The sequence below is a fragment of the Rissa tridactyla genome, chromosome 1 (genome assembly GCF_028500815.1).
Source record: "Rissa tridactyla isolate bRisTri1 chromosome 1, bRisTri1.patW.cur.20221130, whole genome shotgun sequence".
Lineage (NCBI taxonomy): Eukaryota > Metazoa > Chordata > Aves > Charadriiformes > Laridae > Rissa > Rissa tridactyla.
This window is the reverse complement of record NC_071466.1, coordinates 78,249,929-78,266,938: the sequence shown is the minus strand read 5'-3', so window position 1 is coordinate 78,266,938 and position 17,010 is coordinate 78,249,929. Positions and strand designations below refer to the sequence as shown.

The 17,010-nt window shown below is 43.5% G+C and overlaps 2 protein-coding genes across 9 annotated transcripts in view; both read left to right on the top strand.

Moving 5' to 3' along the window:
* ZBED1 (zinc finger BED-type containing 1) overlaps positions 1-16,758 on the top strand; it is a 63,044-nt gene extending 46,286 nt beyond the window's left edge. For all 6 annotated transcript variants that reach the window (XM_054196555.1, XM_054196536.1, XM_054196506.1 and 3 more), the window contains one exon: positions 3,955-16,758. In XM_054196555.1, coding sequence (XP_054052530.1) covers positions 4,006-6,093 — 2,088 coding nt within the window. In that variant the 5' untranslated portion in view covers positions 3,955-4,005 and the 3' untranslated portion in view covers positions 6,094-16,758. The remainder of the gene's footprint in view (positions 1-3,954) is intronic.
* The window catches only part of DHRSX (dehydrogenase/reductase X-linked), a 166,786-nt gene that overhangs the window by 3,493 nt on the left and 146,283 nt on the right, over positions 1-17,010 (top strand). The window lies entirely within an intron of this gene.

Genomic DNA, 17,010 nt, shown 5'->3' with positions numbered 1-17,010 from the left:
TTTACAGTGCTTAATCTTAATTAATTAGGGAAAAAAAGCCCCGTGTGACTACAGATCTTGATATCGACCTCTTTTAAAAACAAAAATCTAATCAGTGCTTTGATAAAAGACAAACTAATATTAATTGTGAGACCAGAATATTAACACTGGAAACGTGGTCACTGAAAGTCATCCTACTGATAAGAAGAAGGGTTCATATAACAATAATAACAATATTAATAATAATAATCTCTTCTGATAATTTAAAAGTGTCTCAAGGAATTTATTTGGCATCTTTCTGCTGCTGCGTTTTCTACTGTACGTGTTTCATTGAAATTTGGTAGGGGAAGACTAAATGCTGAATACTTTATAGTTTTTGAAGTCTTCGTAGTAAAATTTGGTACGTGTCGTATAGAAAATTGGCTCTGAAGAAGGTGTTAGCGTGGCTGAAGTTCAGAAGACCTTAAAGCTGACTCCTATTCTTCCTAGAAGTGATTTATCATCCCTATTTTTAATTTACCCCGATTTCTAGGTAACCGGTATCATAATTTTTACTGAGTTTCTTTGCAATTAATCGTGAAATATTAAATTAGGAACATGCATCTCATAATTTCAGCTCATGTATTGAGGGCTTTTAGTGTATATGAGTAAAGCATAATGATAGACCCAGCACTTCCTGCTCAAAGCCGTACGAGCTCTAGGTTGTAAAACATCCAGAGAAGCAGACCGGGTAGGAAGGATTGTCGGCAGGCAAAAAATGAAGTTGCACCTAACAATTAATCCCTCTCCCCCACGCACGCACCCGAGAGAGTTATTTAGGTAGTTTCAGAAGTGAGGAAACGCTCGTTTTCTGGTTGCCCCTGCGCTGAATGAGGCAAGGCTTGTGCGACAACGATACCTACTGTGTAATTAGCAAGGGTGCCATCGTCGTGTGTGCACAAGGGGCAGAGCTAAGGTTGCACGCCCCACGTTTCCTCACATTCCCGTGCTTGGTTTCACAATCCCAGTGACTCTCAGATGGGGTTTTGAACCTATTTTCTTCACCACTGGGGAACCAGAGCCCTGCCTGGTGCAAGGGTGGCATCGCCACCCTCCACAACGCACGTTGTCGTCCCTGGAGCTTCAGCACTTTGGTCCAAGCTCTGCTGTGGGGTGGGAAGTCGTGGGTTTGTGTTAGGAGAGTGAGGGGGGTCTGAGAGGTGTGAGGAGGCAGCACAGCCCACCCCAGGGAGAGTGGAGATGAAGTGCTCGGGCTCATCCTCCTCCTGTGGCAGCTGAGTCCGCTGTGAGGCCAGCAGAAGAAGGATCCCATCTGCAGGCTCTTAAAAGCCTGGGCCCTGGTGCTGGCTGGTGGTGGTGGCCAGATGCGTGGAGGAGACGAGGGAAGCAGCAGCTTTCTCTGAAGGTGCGCTCTCTTTCGATGTGGGTGGGAACTCAAGGGAGAAAGGAAGAGGCGCGTTTGTAGCCTTAAGGCTTCTGCGTGCGGAAGGGTTTTCGGCAGACCAAAGTGGCAGTAGTTGTTTTTATCATGGAAAGATTGGCGAGCTAAAAGAGAGCGTTTTCTTCAGCTGCCCTTGTAATAAGCTGCAGCACTTCCCAAAGGCAATGGGGTGCTCCATTCCCAATGGATTTCATTCTGTGAGGTGCTGGTGTCTTCAGTTTGGCTTGGAGTTGAAGCTCTTAGAGATGAAGCTGCTCTGTTTTTTGCCAAGTCTAGGCTATGAACACTTTGTTTCACCAAACAAGGGAAAATTTACCTGTTCTTATAGAAAAATGAGGTGTGGGGGAGTTTTTTTGGTGGTTTCTTTTTTTTCCCCCATAGTGCAAGTTATGCTGTATAGCACTTGAGGAGAGGCAGGGATGATTAGCAGTTTATACTCGAGCTATTATGACAGCTGAAGTGTGGTTTACAGCATTATAATAAAGGCTCTGTTATGCTGGCATATCCTTAACTGTGGCAGTGCCACTCTGTGCCACTATTGCCAAGTGCCAGATCCATCTCAAAAGGATAAAGGGTGGGGTGAGTCTGTAACACTCCCTTGCTCTAAAATAACTTGTATTTTATCAGTCTGTGATGAACTTTTTATGATCCAAGGTGTGTCATACTAATTTTAAATATTAAAGACACATCAACGCTTTTATTGGAGTGCTTTCCTCCTTGCTTCCAGGAACTGACACGTAACTGCAAAGGAAGCTGTAAGATTTAATGAAATACTGGGAGCCTCTGTACTTCCTCGAGACACCGTGTCATGGATTGAAATGGAGGGATCTAAAAGCAATAATAATACATGCTGATATGACATATTTTGCCAATTCACAGTCTGGCGCTATGGCAGGGTTACATCATTATACATTACACCACAACAGCTGTGTTTAAATAAATATGTTTAGTCTCGGTAGACCTGTCTTTGGTTTTTCATTCAAGGCATTCAGAAAGTGCTGCAAAATACCAGCTATAGTTCAGAGAGAAAACGTCTTTTCTTGGGAATGTTCATCAAGAGCAGAAAGTACACCAGAGAAGCTTGCACATGTACTCTTTTTTTTTTTTTGGTGTGGTTTTTTTTTTTTTTTTTTTTTTTTTTGGATATTCCCTTGCAGCAATATGAAAAAGTCAGATTGTTTCTTCCTCCCTGAACCAGCCAGTCTTAGCACCCGGGCATTTCTGGGCTTGAGGGCCAGTGCAGCTCCTGAGGAGCGTGGAAGGAGCAGTGCCATCGCTTTCAGGCGCCCTGCAGGGATGCTCCTGGTGTTTCTCTCCTTTCTTCCCCTGGGTTTTTGTGGAGGAGGTTGCATCCATGTTTAACTGATGGCTGCCTTCTTCCCGATCCTGGCCAGGCACCTGGCAAAGGGCTTGTTGCTGTCACGGTGGCTCGGCTGGTGGTGTGGAAGGGATGGAGAAGCAGCAGCGTGCAGTCATGCTGTGCAGTGGCTTGGTTTTTTGGTGTAGCGACATCGGCTCCGGCGGGTGCCAGCTGCCGACACTGTGCACAGGGACGCTGTAGGCCTTGAGTTGTCCTTGCATGTGACTATTTGCACAAGAAGTGTTTTCCTGTGCAGATACTGAGGTACAGATTGCCAAGTCTTGCCTTATCGCCATGCTTATCTCTAGAGTGTCACCCCCTCCTGACTTCTGTAGCCTTTTGAAGAAAGTACAGCAAAATTATTTTTCCAGCTGATGTGGATAATAACATTTATTAGTGCTTCCCTGTCTGCTTTTCCTGTAATTATAATGCACTGTTATTCCAGGAACCACAATTGTGAACTAGTAGTTCAGGAGATGGCTTTGATTTTAGAAAGGCGAGGACAGGAAAGGTGTCAGACGCATATTGTTGATCTGCATGTAGGTTCAAACTCCTTTTCCTTTTATTTCAGTCAGAAAACATCTTTACATTTCAGAGGAGCATATTAATGGCCATAATTTGCATCACAGATTTTATTTTTTTTTTAGTATTTAAAACAAACCCTGGAACAGTTAGATTGAACTAACACAGCTTTCAAAATAAACAAATAATAAAACCTTTGCTCCTTCAGTATCGGGTTTCAATTGAAATAAATGTTAACAGTGAAGTTCAATAACTCTTAGGCAAGAGGATGTTGGGACAGCCCTAACTATAACTTAGAAGCAGGAAAATGCTACAGCAGATGACCAGTTTGTGTGATGGTAATGCATAAACTCTGTGGTGGTGGTTACGCTTTCTGGACCCAGAATTACGTAATTCCAGAAACAAGATTTATGCTGCAGGTCTTCTAGCTCAGTTTCACAGCAGAATGTGATATATTAAAACCCTGCTTAATTTTTGACATTCTGATGGGCTTCTTGTAGGTCACACTTCCTGCAAATCTCATCTTTAAATTTGCAAATGTAATTAGTAAGGTAGGTTTCTTGATACGTTTGCAGAAACGCTGATTTCACGTAGTTAAGTGTGGTCAAACTTGTGCTTTCTCATTGTATCTTTATCTTACTGCCTTTATCAGGTACTCATTAATGAGTGAAGGATCAAAAGGTGGGACGGTGGCCAAGAAGCAATGGAGAATAAAAGTTTAGAAGGTTCCCCATCAGACCTAAAGTTAGTGGCTCACCCAAGAGCAAAGAGTAAAGTGTGGAAGTACTTCGGGTTTGATACCAATGCAGAAGGATGCATATTGCAGTGGAAGAAGATCTACTGTCGTATTTGCATGGCACAGATTGCCTATTCAGGAAACACATCCAACCTTTCCTACCACCTTGAGAAAAATCACCCTGACGAATTCTGTGAATTTGTGAAAAGTAACACTGAGCAAATGAGGGAAGCCTTTGCCACCGCATTTTCAAAAATCAAGCCGGAGTCGTCGCAGCAGGTCATTCAAGATAGCCTTATCATGAAGACCTACCAGAACTACGAAAACAAAAAGCATCAGGAACTGACATCTGCAGTCATCACCCTAATTTGCGAGGGCATGTATCCGGCCTCTATTGTTGATGAACCCACCTTCAAGGCCCTCTTGAGAACGGCGGACCCCAGGTATGAACTTCCTAGTCGAAAGTACTTCTGCACAAAAGCTATTCCCGAAAAGTACAATGCCATTAGAGAAATTGTGCTGAAAGAGCTCACCGAGGTTCTGTGGTGCGGCATATCCACGGACATGTGGAGGAGCGAAAACCAGAACAGGTCGTACGTAACCGTCGCGGTTCACTTTCTCAGCAGCAGTCCTGCCAACTGCCTGGCAGTGAATTCGCGGTGTTTAAAAACGTTTGAAGTACCGGAGGACAATACTGCTGAGACTATTACGCGAGTCCTTTATGAAACGTTCATTGAATGGGGGATCAATACAAAAGTCTTTGGTGCTACAACAGATTACAGTAAAGACATTGTGAAAGCTTGCTCTCTCCTAGATATTCCCGTACAGATGCCTTGTTTGGGGCACACTTTTAACGCAGGAATACAACAAGCTTTTCAGCTCCCCAAACTCTGCAGCCTTCTTGCCAGGTGCCGCAAACTGGTGGAATATTTTCAGCAGTCTACAGTCGCGATGTACATGCTGAGCGAGAAGCAGAAGCAGCAGAACATTCTCCACTGCATGCTGGTAAGCGACCGTGTTTCCTGGTGGGGAAGCACGCTGGCTATGCTGCAGCGCCTCAAGGAGCAGCAGTTTGTCATCGCGGCTGTTCTCGTGGAGGACAGCAACAACCACCACCTCATGCTGGAAGCCAGCGAGTGGAATACAATCGAAGGGCTGGTGGAGCTGCTGCAGCCTTTCAAGCAGGTTGCAGAGATGATGTCTGCTTCAAAGTACCCCACGATAAGTATGGTGAAGCCACTTCTCCACATGCTTCTGAATACTACTCTGAACATCAAAGAGAACGATTTGAAAGAAATCAGCATGGCAAAGGAGGTGATTGCTAAAGAGCTGTCAACCACCTACCAGCACACGCCTGAGATAGACATGTTTCTCAACGTTGCAACTTTCTTGGATCCCCGCTACAAAAAACTGCCTTTTCTTTCAGCCTTTGAGCGGCAGCAGGTTGAAAACAGAGTAGTGGAAGAAGCAAAAAGCCTGCTGGAGAAAGTAAAAGAAAATACCTTTAGGACTGAAGAAAAATTCTTCACTGTTTCAGAAGAGCCCCCTGTGAAAAAAATCATCATCTCCTCCACTCCTCCTCCCACCAGCGTCATCAACAACATGCTCGCAGAGATCTTTTGCCAGACGGGAGGCGTGGAAGACCAGGAGGAATGGCACGCTCAGATCGTTGAGGAGTTGAGCAACTTCAAGTCACAAAAGGTCCTCGGTTTAAACGAAGACCCGCTGAAGTGGTGGTCTGACAGACTCGCGCTGTTTCCAGTTTTACCAAAGGTTCTTCAAAAATACTGGTGTATTCTGGCCACGAGGGTCTTCCCTGAACGCCTTTTTGGTTCTTCTGCTAATGTTGTAAGTGCAAAGAGAAACCGGTTAGCCCCAGCTCACGTGGATGAGCAGATCTTTTTGTATGAAAACAGTCGGAATGGGTCTGAGGCAGAACCGGAGGATGAAGATGAAGGAGAGTGGGGTTTGGAACAGGAACAGATTTTTAATTTAAATGACTCGGTAAATGTAAACAACAATTTCTTTAATATCCGAGACAGTGGGTTTGTTTAACAGAACTGCTGCGGTACATTTAATAACAAAAAAAAAAAAGGTATTTGTCTTAAGTTACCAAAAATACTTCTGTTTTATGCTATGAATGCTGTAAATATGGAACAGTTGTAACAAACTTGATTTAGCTTCCATTGTCTATGTTTTTCCCACTGTCTTAAAACATGAATGACTTGTGATTAAACAGCACTGAAATGAATGAGGAAATAAATTCTACAAAGACCGTGATTTCTGACTGTGGCCCAGATTTCAGAAAGCACTTACCCATGTGCTTCCTTTCCACTTGCTTCAGTGGGAGACAAACACATGCTTATGTGCTTTCTATCATAAAAAATATTTTCCTGAATTAGGACCCAAAGCAAGGGAGTTTTTAAGATTCATGCCTCCATTTGTAAATCCTGTGTGACTCAGGATGTTAGCTTTAAATTTTGGATTTTAAAACAATTTTTTTAAAATCCATAAATCTGAGCAGCGAAGATTTTTAGAGTGTAATGATTTTATGGAATGAAAAAAGATCTTGAGCCTGATTTTCTTTTTCACTACCTCATGTCTTAGGCCTGGTCTATGCTAGAAAAGTTCAGCTGGTATAATTCTGTCGATTAGGGGACTGATGTGTTATTATTTTAACTGATACTCTGCTGGCATAGGCTGTAGTGTGGATGCACTTATACTGGGTTAAGTTATTTTCCTTTCCAGTGTGGTGTAAATGGTATAAACACTTCTGAACTGGTATTGTTGTGTCCACATTAGTCCGGTTTTACCATTTAACTGCAGCAGCTAAATGGCAACCCCTTTTCTCTGTCTTTTTTTTTTTTTTTTCCCTTTTTCTGGTGTCTAGGCAAGCCCTGATTGTAGTCTCTTGTGCTTTTACAAAGTGGTAACGAAGCGCGCGGGGCCGGGGTGGCGTTGTGTTACCTTCGTTTGGTGCGAAGCAGGGAAGTCATCAGGCCCCTCAACGCTGGAGGGAGGGAGGGAAGGAAGGAGAGGGCGGTGAGACGTGTGTACGGGCCGCGGGTCTAACAAGTCTGTCTATGTTATAAAACCCTTAACCTCTTAATTTAAACGGGGACTTTGTCCAGGGTAGCTAGAAAATTTTGTTGGCAAGAAAAGCAAAACAAAAAGCTTTAATGTGTAAATATATTTAAAAGAAGGGGACCCCTCCATTTCCCCCATGTATTTAGTGTGTCTTTAAGATTGTTTCTTATTATGTTAGCACTTAAAAACTTTTTTTTTTTTCCTCCTGTCTCTTTTTCATTCAGTTTGTAGAGTGGACTTTAGTCTGGTCCAGTCTAATGTTTGAGTACTGTTCTCGTTTAGTTGTTGTGTATTGTAATTGTTCCCTTTGTGTCTCTACGCCTAAGTGTTTTAAGCCCTTTTTTAGAACTTGGCAAACAAGAAAAAAAGAAAGAAAACGAACCCCAAGCCCCCCATCTCTTATGAAATACTGCAGGTCATAAACAAGATTAGAGCTCACGCTTGGCACGGAGTGGGATGGCAGCCAGCATTCTTCCCTGAGGTGCGGAGGAGGACTCTTGGCATTGTCCAGTTACAGTCAAGGTTCACTTGTAGTTTTATTTTTGTTACTGGTGTCTCGCCCCCCTCCCCCCGGCTTTAGTCTACAACTATGTTGAGCTCAACCTTTCTGGAGAGAGGCCTGTTGGAGACTGTCTGTTACTGTTCTGGAGGAAGAAAGTTTATTTTATTTTTTTTTTTTTCATCACGGTGGTACCCACGGATGTTTGGTTGTAGAAAGGGCCCAGCCAGGAGGAACATACAAAAATGAGAATTGTGGTGGAATTGAATCTATTGCCAAACTGCTTGTTTATGTTTTGGTTTAATAGTTTTTGCAAGTTTGAGACCTCTGTGTTTTTTGTAGGTGGCGGGAAGGGGCGGGTGGGTGCGAGGAAGGACACAGGTTAGAGTAAAGGAGTAAATAGCAGCGCACTAACTGGCAAGTTTAAACCCGGGGAAAAAATGCATTTAACAGGTGGTGTGGCACGTGTTTGGCTGTCAGCAAGCCCGGGTTTTCACTCTCCAGCTCCCTGGAAATTAATTTGCACTTGTAAAAAGTACACGCACAGCGCATCCCCTTGAATGTTGCTACTCCAGGGTGCGAAACACGGGCTTGGCCTAAACTCCCGCAGGTACGTAGGTTACCTGTGAGGGTAGCAAAGTCAAATAGTGGCAGGGAGTGAGATACGGCAGGTCCCTGTTGGATGTTACCTGAGCTCCCGTGACACCCCTGTCTTGGTTTTTTCATCCCTTGAGTGCCAGCTGGTGTCAGTCCCATCTGCTTGCACCACCTTCCCCTGCTGCCACCGCTCGAGGAGCTGCAGAGATACCAGTGCCAGGCGTGCGGGTCCTCTCTTGAGCATCAGTTCAAAGCCGTGCCCTCGCAACCGAGGCAGAGCCCGGAGCGCCGCTCCCCCCCGTCGGCCCTTCAGCCTTCCCCTCTTGGCAGCACCCATCTCCCCTATCCATCTTCGTCCTTTTAGGGCTAAACGTACGCCGTGACGCTCACAAGCAGTTTTACTGAAATCGGTGCCACGCACTACTCTCTTCCTTCCAGCTTCTTTTTATTTTTTGGTATCCAAAATCAAACTGTAGTCGGTTCAATTGATGTGTCTCGGTGTTCTTTTAAAAAAAAAAAAAAAAAAAAAAAAAAAAAAAAAAAAGAGGAGAAGAAAAAGAAAAAAAACCCCCACAAAGCCATTGTTAGTCCTACCCGTTGTCTGTGAGATTTTTATTTAATGTCCTATAAGCCTGGAATATTGTTAAATAAACCAGAAAAATAAGTTAGTTACTAGATTATTTGTCTGATGTGTGTTCATATCTGCAGCACTTTATGACTTTGAACTCTTCTGCTACAAGGGGAGGTTATATTCTAAGGTTTTGAAGCTATGCATTTATTTTCCTTTTGATCCTGTAAGTTATTTAAAAAAAAATGCTGTACAAATCTTTTGGATTAAAAAAAAATGAAGATGAAAAATGTCAGAAGTTTATAGACGGTTTCTCTCACTTAAATACGTGTGGTGTTTTTCATTTAACGACATAATTTTCTGTTGTTTAGTTGGGTGGAGAACCAAAGTTGCAGAGCTGTTTTAAATATTGCTACAACGTGAATTAAACTGTGGTGATATTGCCAAGGGTGGGCCCAGAACACATTTCCAAATTACGCTATTAAATCAGATTTATGTTCGTGTTTCTTGACAGCTAATTTGAATCCACAGTCTAATGTTTCCCTTTCTCTTCGGTACAGCTGAGACATCTTTTTGGAGGGGCAGTAGAGGAACTTCAGCTTTTGAGTGCTTTCATGCTGGAAAAGGGAATCTTTAAAGAGGCTCTCAAAGTACATACTTCATGTCAAAAGAAGAATTGCCTTTTGCCACCAGCTAACTGTTTCCAATTCAGGATTAAAATACGGGGGGCTAGACGAGGTTTCTAAGGGTTAACATCATAAGTAAAGGGAGTTTTGTGTGACTGACCAACCTCTGCAAGCGTTTCACTGCTCTCTGCCGGCAGGGATTACTGTGAAGAAAAAAGGAAAACGCTGAACCAAACTCGAGTTGAAAAGGTGAATTTTTCCAGCAAACCATGTCTGAGGTGCCTCGGTTTAAATGAAGGGAATAAAGTTCTGGATTATTTGTGGAAAGGGCGTATTATTTTAAGTTTCTATCACAGCAGTGTATTAGATTAATTTGGAGGGTTTTCTTTAATGAATGTCATGGTGGTCCAATTAGCTTTACTGCAGTATTTATATGCAGGCAGGAATATTAAAAGCAAAAGAAACGCTGATTAGTTATCTGTAATATTTTATAGGACTTCTGAAAACTTGGAAGTGACATGTAGTTCATGCTTCTGTCCTTTCTGTGTGATAGCTTAAAAAGAAGGGGCTGCCCGAGGACGTCGTCTCTGAAGGAAGGGGACGCGTGCGGATTTGAACACAGAAGTAGTGTATTTCACATATTCCCTGACAACTGGGTAAAGGAAACTTTATGCTGGAGAAACTGCGTTTTAGTCTCTGCATGCTGTACTCATTTTGGTGGCCTTCATTTCCAAGTGTCCTTCTCGGAGGATGATGTCTTTCTGAAGGTCTTGGTGATGCCAGTTCTGGTGGTACAACACTATCTAGTCTAGGCTGTCTTTTTGGCTATGCTGAGAAGACCGTCTTGCTTTGGCTCCTAGTTTTGTTTATGTTTTGTGGCTTTTTTTTTTTTTTTGTCTCTGAATGACTAGTCTTCTGCCAAATTCAAGACATACTTTAGTTTTAGGGGATGTAGGCAAATTACAGAAATTGTTTTTTCCTTTTTAATAACATTATTATTTGGTGCTGGAGAGAGAATTTAAAGATACAGTGTAATTTTATGTCTGCCTTAAAAGCACATCAGTAAAGCATGTCTAATGACTTGATGGTGCTTAAACTGGAATTGCAAAACATCCCTGCAGTTGCTGTGTAATGCTGTCATTTTTACAAACAAAAGCATTTCCTTTAGGTTGAACAATAAAAAGCAATTAAATAGATTTTTACTGCTTCTACAGTCATTTTCAGTGCCCCTGCAGTTGGGTTAAGAAGCCACAAGGGAACTGAGTTTACTGTTAAAAAAAACCCCAAAAAACCTAACCCACCATCTTTCAGCTTACCTCGTGTTTTAAAAACTTTTTAAGTCTTAAAATCTGATTTATATCTTTTTAAAAATGCAAAGGCTGTTGCAGAAGCTGTTTTCAAATGAGAGTCCCTCAGACTCTGAAATGCTAATACTATGATTTTTGAGCATTTATATCGACATTTCCGCGCAGGGTGATATCGATTTCCCTCGCTGCCAGGAGAGAAGGCTAGCGTTCACAGAAGCGATGCTGCCGTCTGCAATGCTTTGAAGTGGTGATCTGATGTTATCTTTTTTCCCTGAGATGTGGAAAAGACTATTGCCTGTTGCACACGCGTGTGCTGGTTTCCATGCATTACAATTAATATTTCTTTCCAGTGGCTTGAATTTGCAAAATCCTACTTCATCTGTCTCAACACCTTTCTGTCCTGTCTCCTGGCTGGATGGGGCCTTGAGCAGCCTGGTCTAGCAGGAGGTGTCCCGGCCCATGGCAGGGGGCTTGGAACTGGATGGCCTTTAAGGTCCCTTCCAACCCGAACCGTTCAATGATTCCTCTCCCTGGCCCTGCCTGGGCAGAGCTCCGGTTGGGAGCAGCCAGGAGGAGGAGCCCAGCCTGTTTTTCTTCTCTTACAGAAAGATTGATCTTAGGGAACAGGTCAACTCGATTTTAAAATTAGTTTAAACTAGGTCCTTATTCCTGTCCACTGGGGCTGTGCCCGTACCATGCTGCGAAAAGGCAGAGCCAGCTATTCCTCCTGCCAGAGCGATGTACGCTTGGAGGCATTGCTCACTTGGACCAAAATCGCCTACGTAAGGGGGAAGATGCTGGGGAATCGGGCTCAACACAGCCAGGAAAATAGCACAATAAGCAATAATAGTCCTTACTGTGCGTTGGGGTAGGAACAGGATCTGTGCTGCTCTGCTTGGTTGGGTTTTTAAGGTAAATGCCTTAAAATAATTCCAGTTTGGGCTCTAGGCTGAAGCTGTGCCTGGGAAATTTTGTGATCATTCTTCTGTGTTTAATGCTGACATAGAAAAGAGTGTTCTGTGGCATTCAAATAAAGATCTTATTTAGAGGTTAAAGCTACAGTTTGATAGATATTTGGGGGCTAACATTTATAGTGGTTTCACTGTTACAAATATCGTGGCCAGAGGTACGCGTGCATTCAGCTGTCAGACCCAGTAGGGCAGTCCTGGTTTTAAGTATACCAGAGATAGGAGGGGATACTTTGATTTGAAATAAATTCAGCAAAAAAATGTTGTCTTTATTTTAGCGCTTTTAGGGAGAAGACTAATTAAAATGCATCTGTAAACATTTGTGATAATAATTTATCTAGATATATTTGTAGAGAATTAATTCCTCTGGTTTACTTAGTACACTGAAAATATGACTGTATTTGTCTGCAGCTGCATGTGCTTGATGTTACGTCCAACAGTGATTCCCCAAGCAACGCAGAATAGGGTTGTTTTTAAAAGGGCAATTTCTTTGATTCCATACGATTTTCTGAATATGTCATTGTCCACAAATACATGCAGTCAGCAATGAGAAATTAATCTTTTATTTCTTCTACAGATGCCGCTTTGCTTTTATATTTTAGACATTTTGTGGCTCTGTGTAATCACCCTGTCTTTATAGACACTGCAATTGAAAGGGTGTCATTCTCTTTTTTTTCTCTTTTAACGTGCCTTTTTTTTCTCGTGAGTCATCAGTGAGGTTTGCAGTGGTGGGAATTTAGAGTCATAACAACAAAGATGTCAAGTCAGCATCAGGAAAGCTCGTGCCAGAAACATCCCGTCCCATGTCATGAATGCTGTGCTCCAAGGGGAACCTTCGTCTTCTCAAACGTGGTTTTCTGATATTGTGTATGTGTGTGTGAGAGAGAGAAAAATAAAGTGCTTTTGCAAACAACGCACAGGTCTGTTTTCTGGGTGATAGTCTAGTTTGCGGTGAGTTTGTGCACTGGGATGCACTCAGGGGTTTGGCCCCAAATTTAAGTTTCTTGAGAACACAGCAGAACTTAGAAGGAATTTCATAACAAATCTGCAAAACTCAATTGCTTCGTTGATGAGAACAAATAGGAAGTGGGGCCATCTAGGAAAAATACTGCAGTTGTAACGGGCGTCTGCAATTCCTGTCTGAAATCCCCACAACATTTAAAAGTACTAAATGACTAACCCTCCTGTAATCTTGACATTTCAGAACTGTGTAAAACAAGTGCTTTGCGCGCTTCTTGGTGTTTCTGCGCTGCCGGCGGTGAGCTCTTGTCGGCTTCAAAACCCCGCGCTCCCGAATGGCCAGGGAGGAGTTTTCGGTAATAAGATAGCGGAGAAGAAGGGAAGAGCGAGCTCTCATTGTAGCCTGTCCTCTAGCATGGGAAGCCCAGGCCAAAATGGCTGTTTCTCCACGCTGCTTTGACGCAGCCCCTGTGACCTCACACAGGCCCACGTTCCTGTGCAATCCAAGAACTTGCCACTGATCCTACAACTGGCAGGTCCCAAGGGAACGAGTGCCTTGGTGAGAAAGAGCCAGTCTTGTGGATGAGTGGAGCCTTCTGTGTGTGGTATGTATCTTTTTCTTTCCCCAGAATTTTAAGCCCTGTTTTCATTTCCTACGCGAGTAGCGTGCACATTAGTGCTGGTCTTTGCCGTGATAATTGCCGTGCGGCTCTTAACGTTGGAAGTGTAAGAGGAGGAGGATGTTACCTGCCTGCTTTCAGGACGCAGTGAGATCAGGCAGGAGTTCAGCTGTGCCATGCGTGCTTTGCTGGCTCGTTTGCACGAGCAGTAGTTGAGGAGGATCCTTGATTTACCCCACGGTGTTGCGAATGCGAGAGCGGCATTGCTGCTAGGAGATTTCTGCGTGCCTGCTCAGAGAAATGAGCTGAGAAAAGGGCAACCTGCTGCACCTCGTATCTGAAAGTATGATGCAATCCCCAGGTGAACTTAAGCGCTCGCATGAAGTAGTTGTTTTGTAGCCCCGCAAGCAGACTAACCACTTTGTTCGTGCCCTGCCCGCTCCACCCCACCTCCCCTTCATGACTTCGGGTGATGTTCACAAACATTTCACGGTTCTTTTTGGAGAGAGAAACTCACGGATAACGTAAGAAACTATTTCTCAGTTGTTAAGAGCATTGCATATGCTTTTTTTTTGTGTGTGTGTCTTTTTTGGCAATGCATAGTAGAGCTGATGGAAGATAAAATTCTTTTTTTACCCAGAGACGGGATCCACGAGTGTCTGAAGTGGTTTGTCGTACGCAGGGACTGGTGAGCTCTTCCTGCAGCGAGGGGTTCGGCTCAGTCTGCAGCCTTGCTCTGTTGGCTGCGCTTCTAGCCTGCCTCTAGGCTGTTTAGGAAGGTTGCTGGGCTCTGCAGAGGGAAAACGGATTCCTCCGGAATGTTTTCCCTGTGTTTTTGTGTTGCTGAGGCTGCTTTCTGGTCTGCACATGCCTGAAGGAAGGGGACAGGCCAGGGCTTTTCCCCTGATCCTGCTCCTTCCCTGGGCTGGTCGACCTCCGTGGGAAGAGGATTGTGCAGACGGTAACAACCACGGGGCCATCAGTTTGCAAACACCAAGGCTACCCAATGGTGAATTCATTTTATATTTATTTTTAGGCTATGATTAAAACGATGCAAGATGTGGCCTAAAAAGGAGCCTTCAGACCCTCTGCACTAACTCCTCGAGTTAGGTGTCCAAATACAGATTGAGGGGTCTAATCCCTAAAAGCCATCCATTTTGCATCCTCTGCCTTTAGAACCACTAGAACTGCCGGCATCACAAGTGTATCTCTTTAAGTATCTTGTAAAGAATGGTATTTTGAGGTGGGCTGTGTGTGCGATGCTTTTTTAAATGCAAAACCACAAGTTTTCATTTTCCATGTATCCATTTTGTGTTCAGTTGTGCTTCAAAGGTTCGTATCCATAGGATCATTCCGTCTAACGTGAGCTGTTCAAACACCTGAGGTCCCAAATGTAGGTGGGCTTCAGAAGTAAGAGAAATCTTCTCCCCCACAACTCGTAAGCTGGAAGTCTTTATTTTTCTGGCATTGAGGGAGGCAATTGTAACTGTGTTTTACCAAAACATGGGAGAATCTGAAATGTAAATAATTACAATATTTTAGGTAAAATTCTGAGAGAAAAAGGCTTAAGTGTAAGCACCCCATTTTCTGCCCTGTTACCTGCATTGTAGCAATATGGAACCGCGCCTGTGGTATTTCAGCGAGCATACAAGCGAAAGAACAGCCTTTTATTTAGTCATTATCCTGCTTGCGAGGATGTTTAATTTAGATGATTTAGACTTAACAAGTGTAAAATCAACAGTTTCAGCAGATGCGAATGAGCATTTCCATTGCTTGGTCCTTCCTTCCTTGATAAACAGGAACTTTTGCTCCTTGTTAATGCAGAGCAAAGGAAAGGCGGCAAATGGGGGTTCCGATATTACAGGTGGAAGTTTGAGTGTTGGCTTAGTGCTCGCGCAGCTGAAGCACCAATGGGTTTCAGAGCCAGGCGACGGATTGTGTTTGTGCCAGTTGGGCATTTGGGTCTAAAGATGGGCAGATGGTATCTTGCAAAGGATTCCTGGCATTTGCTTTCAGGTCAGCACTAGGTGATAAAGGTGATCCTTCACCCCGAGCATTAGCTGGTTGTGCAGTTAGGAACTTCTGCAGTCACTCAGTGTCTCTGCTTTTTTGGGGGCTGTTCGGAGTAGGATCTGCTCGTTTAGGTGATGGAGCAAACTCTGTGAGCATGAGAGATGCTGCGGCTCAAGAAAATGAGCTATAAAATGTAATTGTTCCTTTACATCTTAAAAAAGAGTTGTTTAACCAAATTCCACTTCAGTCACGCTTCAGTTGAAGGCACCGGAGGTTGTAGAAATGCAGCTGAGGAATGCAAAGCTTTACTGCCGGGGCAGTTGGGTGGGTGGAGGTCTTCAGTCACGCAGGACATCGTGTGTGACTCCACCGTCGGGCTGCCTGCGTGGGACAAGTTGCACAACCAGGAACGTTACTTGGCTCAGATGTGAGCACTGAAGCAGCCTCATAAAGTTTTGCAAGGCTGGAGGAAGTAGCCACGGACGCCGTGATGTTATTTTTAGAGATATTTTTGTAGTAGAGTCGTAACATGTCAGTTTGCTTAGACCATGCAGATGCTGTCCCACCACGAATAGGTAAATGGTTTACCTGGGGCTCCAGCGCTCCGTGCTGGAGTAGTATTGAAGTTACATGGGCACCGATGTGTAATTCTTGATTGAATTTGGTTATGGTAAAGCTTTTAGTATATTGAAAAAATAGAATCTCACGAAATATTTGGCTGTCTCTGTCACTAAGATTATGTGTTTTTTGTCTTGCCTTGCAGACAGGACAAGATTCAAGATTTGGACAGTTATAGAGCAGAGATGTCTAAATTATATATACACACCCCCCTTTCCCCCCTCCGTGTCTTCAGAAACCGTTGCCTGTCAGCTTCAAGCTTGCCATCCTTGCAGTTTCTAAATTACAGATGTCATTACAGACACAGTGATTTGGGGTTTGTGGCTTTATTATAGCATATGAATTATTGCATTAATGCTGCAGATGTGGTGGAATATAGCAAGTTTTAAATGGGGTTAGCACCAGCAAGGAAAAAAAAATATTTGACAGCTACTATTTCTAAAGCAAATAACCAAAAAAAGCAGTGATATTTCGCTTAATGTCAGGATTCCTTTTAACAAAAAAGAAAGTTTTGTAATAAAATCAGGATGTTTCCTTTCCTTTCCCCATATTTGTGCTCTGCTAGGAGAGGTTTGGTGCTTCACGCAAAATTTGTTGGGCAAGAAAACTACATCCCCCATCCTCCCCAAAACACCCTTCGAGTTGTGTAAGGCTGAGTAGGAGCGCTTCACTCTGACACGCTTCTGCTTTTTGTAGTGTGACCACTTTGTGCCAGAGTATGCTTTCTGAGACACGGACGTTTTACTGTCTGAGGGAATGTCTAACCATGATTGTTAACATTGCTCAATATTTTCAATGAGCCTGGAGAAAAAGAAAAAAAAAAAAAGGGAAAGTTGGAGCTAAAAAGTGTACTGAACTTGTTTCTGAAGGAGGACCTTGAGGAAACAGTTAAAGCCTTTTTTTTTTTTTTTTTTTTTATTGACACGCTGGTAGCGTGGTGATAGAACTAAACACCCTCTGACTCTGAGGAAATGCTCGTCTCCTATAAGCCGAGTTACCTGTGACGTTAGCTTCACCGGCGTGAGAAAACAAAGTCACACCAGATGAAAGCAAGGCTCGATCACCCCCTGACCTCGCATCTCCAGCCAGCATTTCTCACATGCACAAAC